The sequence below is a fragment of the Bidens hawaiensis genome, unplaced genomic scaffold (genome assembly GCF_021521415.1).
Source record: "Bidens hawaiensis isolate Kalapana, Puna unplaced genomic scaffold, B.hawaiensis_p1.1 tig00028984_1, whole genome shotgun sequence".
Lineage (NCBI taxonomy): Eukaryota > Viridiplantae > Streptophyta > Magnoliopsida > Asterales > Asteraceae > Bidens > Bidens hawaiensis.
In genome coordinates this window covers 39,422-42,556 of record NW_027494759.1, presented here as the reverse complement: position 1 = coordinate 42,556, position 3,135 = coordinate 39,422, and the positions used below count along the sequence as shown (strand labels likewise).

Sequence of the window (3,135 nt, the reverse complement as noted above, 5' to 3'; positions counted from 1 at the left end):
TTTGCAAGAACCGAGAAAACTCTAGGTTCTAGTAGTCAAAAGCAATCACTGAGGATTGAGTTTCAAACTCCGAGACCAAACACTTAATGGAAGACTTGTAGCGCTAAACCTATTCTTAGCAAATCACGCGGCCAAGTCTTATCCATTCGTGTCAACAATTAAAAATTGCCTCAAGAAGGCACATTTCAAGTGGACCGCGGAAGCTGAAAAAGCATTCTTAGAGGTTAAGAAATGCTTAATGGAGTTTCCTACTTTAACAGCACCATATGCGGGTGAACCTCTGACACTATATTTATCTGCCTTGGATATTGCCATAGGGACCGTACTACTGACGGATAGGAAAAATGTCCAAACACCAATATACTATGGCAGTAGAACGTTGTCAGATCCGGAGACCGGATATTCGATGTTAGAAAAACTTGTCTTGGCACTGGTCTATGCAGCCCGACGGCTCCGCAGATATTTTCAGGAACATCCCATAAACGTTCTGACCGGTTACAAACTCAAGAACGTGTTGAGTAAACCGGAACTATCTGGACGGTTGGCAAAATGGGCCATTGAGTTGGGTGAAAATGAAATCGAATATAAGCCTAGACCAGCGATCAAGGGACAGGTACTCGTGGACTTTATTACCGCAGTCCCGCAGCACAAAGAGAAAGAATTCTTGATTAAACAATAACCCCAAGCACCCCCAGAACAAGGACAAGTTTGGTCATTGTTCACGGACGGAGCTTCTAGCAGTGAAGGATCTGGTGCAGGCCTTAGGCTAGTTAACCCTGAAGGCCATGAGTTCACATATTCCATAAAGTTGGACTTCAAAAGTACCAACAACGAGGCAGAATAAGAAGCCTTCCTGGCAGGCCTGCGGATAGCCAGCAAGCTGGGGTGAAAAATTTGGAAGCACGGGTGGACTCCTTGCTGATTGCGGGACAGATAAACGTAACTTACGAAGAAAAAACGACGTTATGGCTTCTTATCTCTCGCAAGAAAAAGACTTAATCCGCCAGTTCTTCTCCTTCAACATTGTTCACATTAAGAGGAGTGAGAACAAATATGCGGACACCCTTAGCAAACTAGCCTCGACAAATTTCGAACATTTTGCTAAGGATATTCGCGTGGAAGTTTTGAAACACTCGTCCGTCCCTCAAAATCAAGTTTTGGTAATTCAAACGGGTGTTGAATCATGGATGATACCGATCAAGGCTTATCTATCATCCGGAACCCTCCCGAAAGAAAAAGCTGAAGCTCGGAAGATTAAACACAAAGCTTTGAATTACCAATTAAATGATGGCGTGTTATACCGGAGAGCATTTCTAGGACCACTATTGCGTTATGTAGACGCAAAAGATGAGAATTATCTAATACGAGAAATTCATGAGGGCATTTGTGGCTTACATGCGGGTCCTAGAATGACTGTTGCAAAGATAATGAACGCGGGGTATTATTGGCCCGACATGCACTTGGATGCTGTACAAGAAATCAGAAAGTGTGATTCTTGCCAACGTCATGCCCCAATACATTGCATCCCAAAAATGAACTGATCCTGGTAACATCCGCCTGGCCGTTCCAGAAGTGGGCTATAGACATTATGGGAACATTCCTGGAAGCCCCTGGACGGGTCAAATTCTTGATAGTGGCCATTGATTATTTCACCAAATGGGTGGAAGCCAAACCGGTTGCATCAATAACGGCATCAAGTGTCAAAAAGTTTATCTGGGAATTCATCATTTGCTAGTTTGGTCTTCCACAGGAATTGGTAAGTGACAATGGGACCCAATTTGCTGATAGCGGACTGCAGGAATGGCTGAAAGAACTTCAAGTTATTCAAAATTTTACGTCTGTAGCTCACCCGCAAGCAAATGGTCAGGTCGAAAGAACCAACCGGACTATCAAAGAAAGGATTAAGGCAAGGTTAGGAACTAAACAGACGGGCTGGGTGGACGAATTGCCTCATGTACTTTGGGCCTTTCGCACCCAAAGGAATTCCAGCAACTCCGAGACGCCGTTTAGTTTAACCTATGGCATTGAGGCCATGATCCCAGCCAAAATCGGGATTCCATCCGTAAGGGTTTTGTTAATTGATGACAATGATTATGAACTTCGGACGAATCTTGATTTGCTAGAAGAAAGAAGAGAACTTGCATCTATCCGCAAGCACAATTATAAGCGACAACTTTAGAAATATTACAACTCGCGGGTCAAGATATGTGAGTTCGATGCGGAAGACTTTGTCTTCCGTAACAACGAGGCTTCCGGCCAGGAGCCTCCGGGCAAGTTAGCCCCAACTTGGGAAGGCCCTTACAAGATAAAACAAGTTTTGTCTAATGGCGCTTACAAGTTAGAAAATTTAGATGGGATAGAGGTCCCGCGAACTTGGAACGGGGCACAATTTAAAAAGTTTTACATTTAGCAGTTTCATTTGTTGTTACTTTGGCCTGCGCGCCCGAATAGACCAGTTAAAGTTTTGTAATTTCAATCTGTATTTTAGCTTATGCCCGTTATATGGAAAATTTCTGTTAAGTCTTACGATGTGTTGTAATCTTGTATTGACAAAATCGAAGATCCGACATAACACTTATATTATAACGTATAAAACAAAGTGTACCGGAGAAAACAAAACTTCTTATTTACTATCAAAAGAGATTACAAAAAGAAGTACATATATAATTATACGGAGAATAGATCTACATCTAAGAAGCTGTGTCTTCAACCTCTTTGTTTCCAGCTTCAATATTGTCTTGATCTTCTTCACCTAAATCAAGAAGAGCTTTTAGCTGGTCAATGGCATCTTCCTTGTCGGCAAGTTCAGATATCTACTCTGAAATCGGAAACTTTAGAGTATCATAAGTCTTCGTCTTTTCAGTAAGAATCGCAGCAGTATCCTTGCCGTGAAGAATGAATTCTTCTGGAACTCTGCCTTCGTATGAAAAGTTATAACCTTCATGAAACCCTATTTGGCGTCCGGCCTGCTTGGAGGCACTCAAGTGCACCGCAACACAATCCCCAAGAATGTCACTCTTATGAACTTGCGTGATAACCTGTTACGAAAAATTTAAACATAAGCAATTACGACGATCATAAATCACTTTCGGCAAAATAAAAGGCATATGTACCTCAGGAATGCATTCTGCCAAG

At 42.4% G+C, this 3,135-nt stretch overlaps 1 protein-coding gene across 1 annotated transcript; it reads left to right on the top strand.

Moving 5' to 3' along the window:
* Nucleotides 1–965: 965 nt before the first annotated feature.
* Nucleotides 966–1,541, top strand: LOC143577983 (uncharacterized). The gene has a single exon (XM_077061679.1). It carries the CDS (start codon nt 966–968, stop codon nt 1,539–1,541), a length of 576 nt encoding a protein of 191 aa, XP_076917794.1.
* The last annotated feature ends 1,594 nt before the right edge of the window (nt 1,542–3,135 follow it).

Bases quoted from the DNA above. Each gene is read 5' to 3' on its own strand.
- LOC143577983 (XM_077061679.1), top strand. From the start codon at position 966: ATGGCTTCTTATCTCTCGCAAGAAAAAGACTTAATCCGCCAGTTCTTC.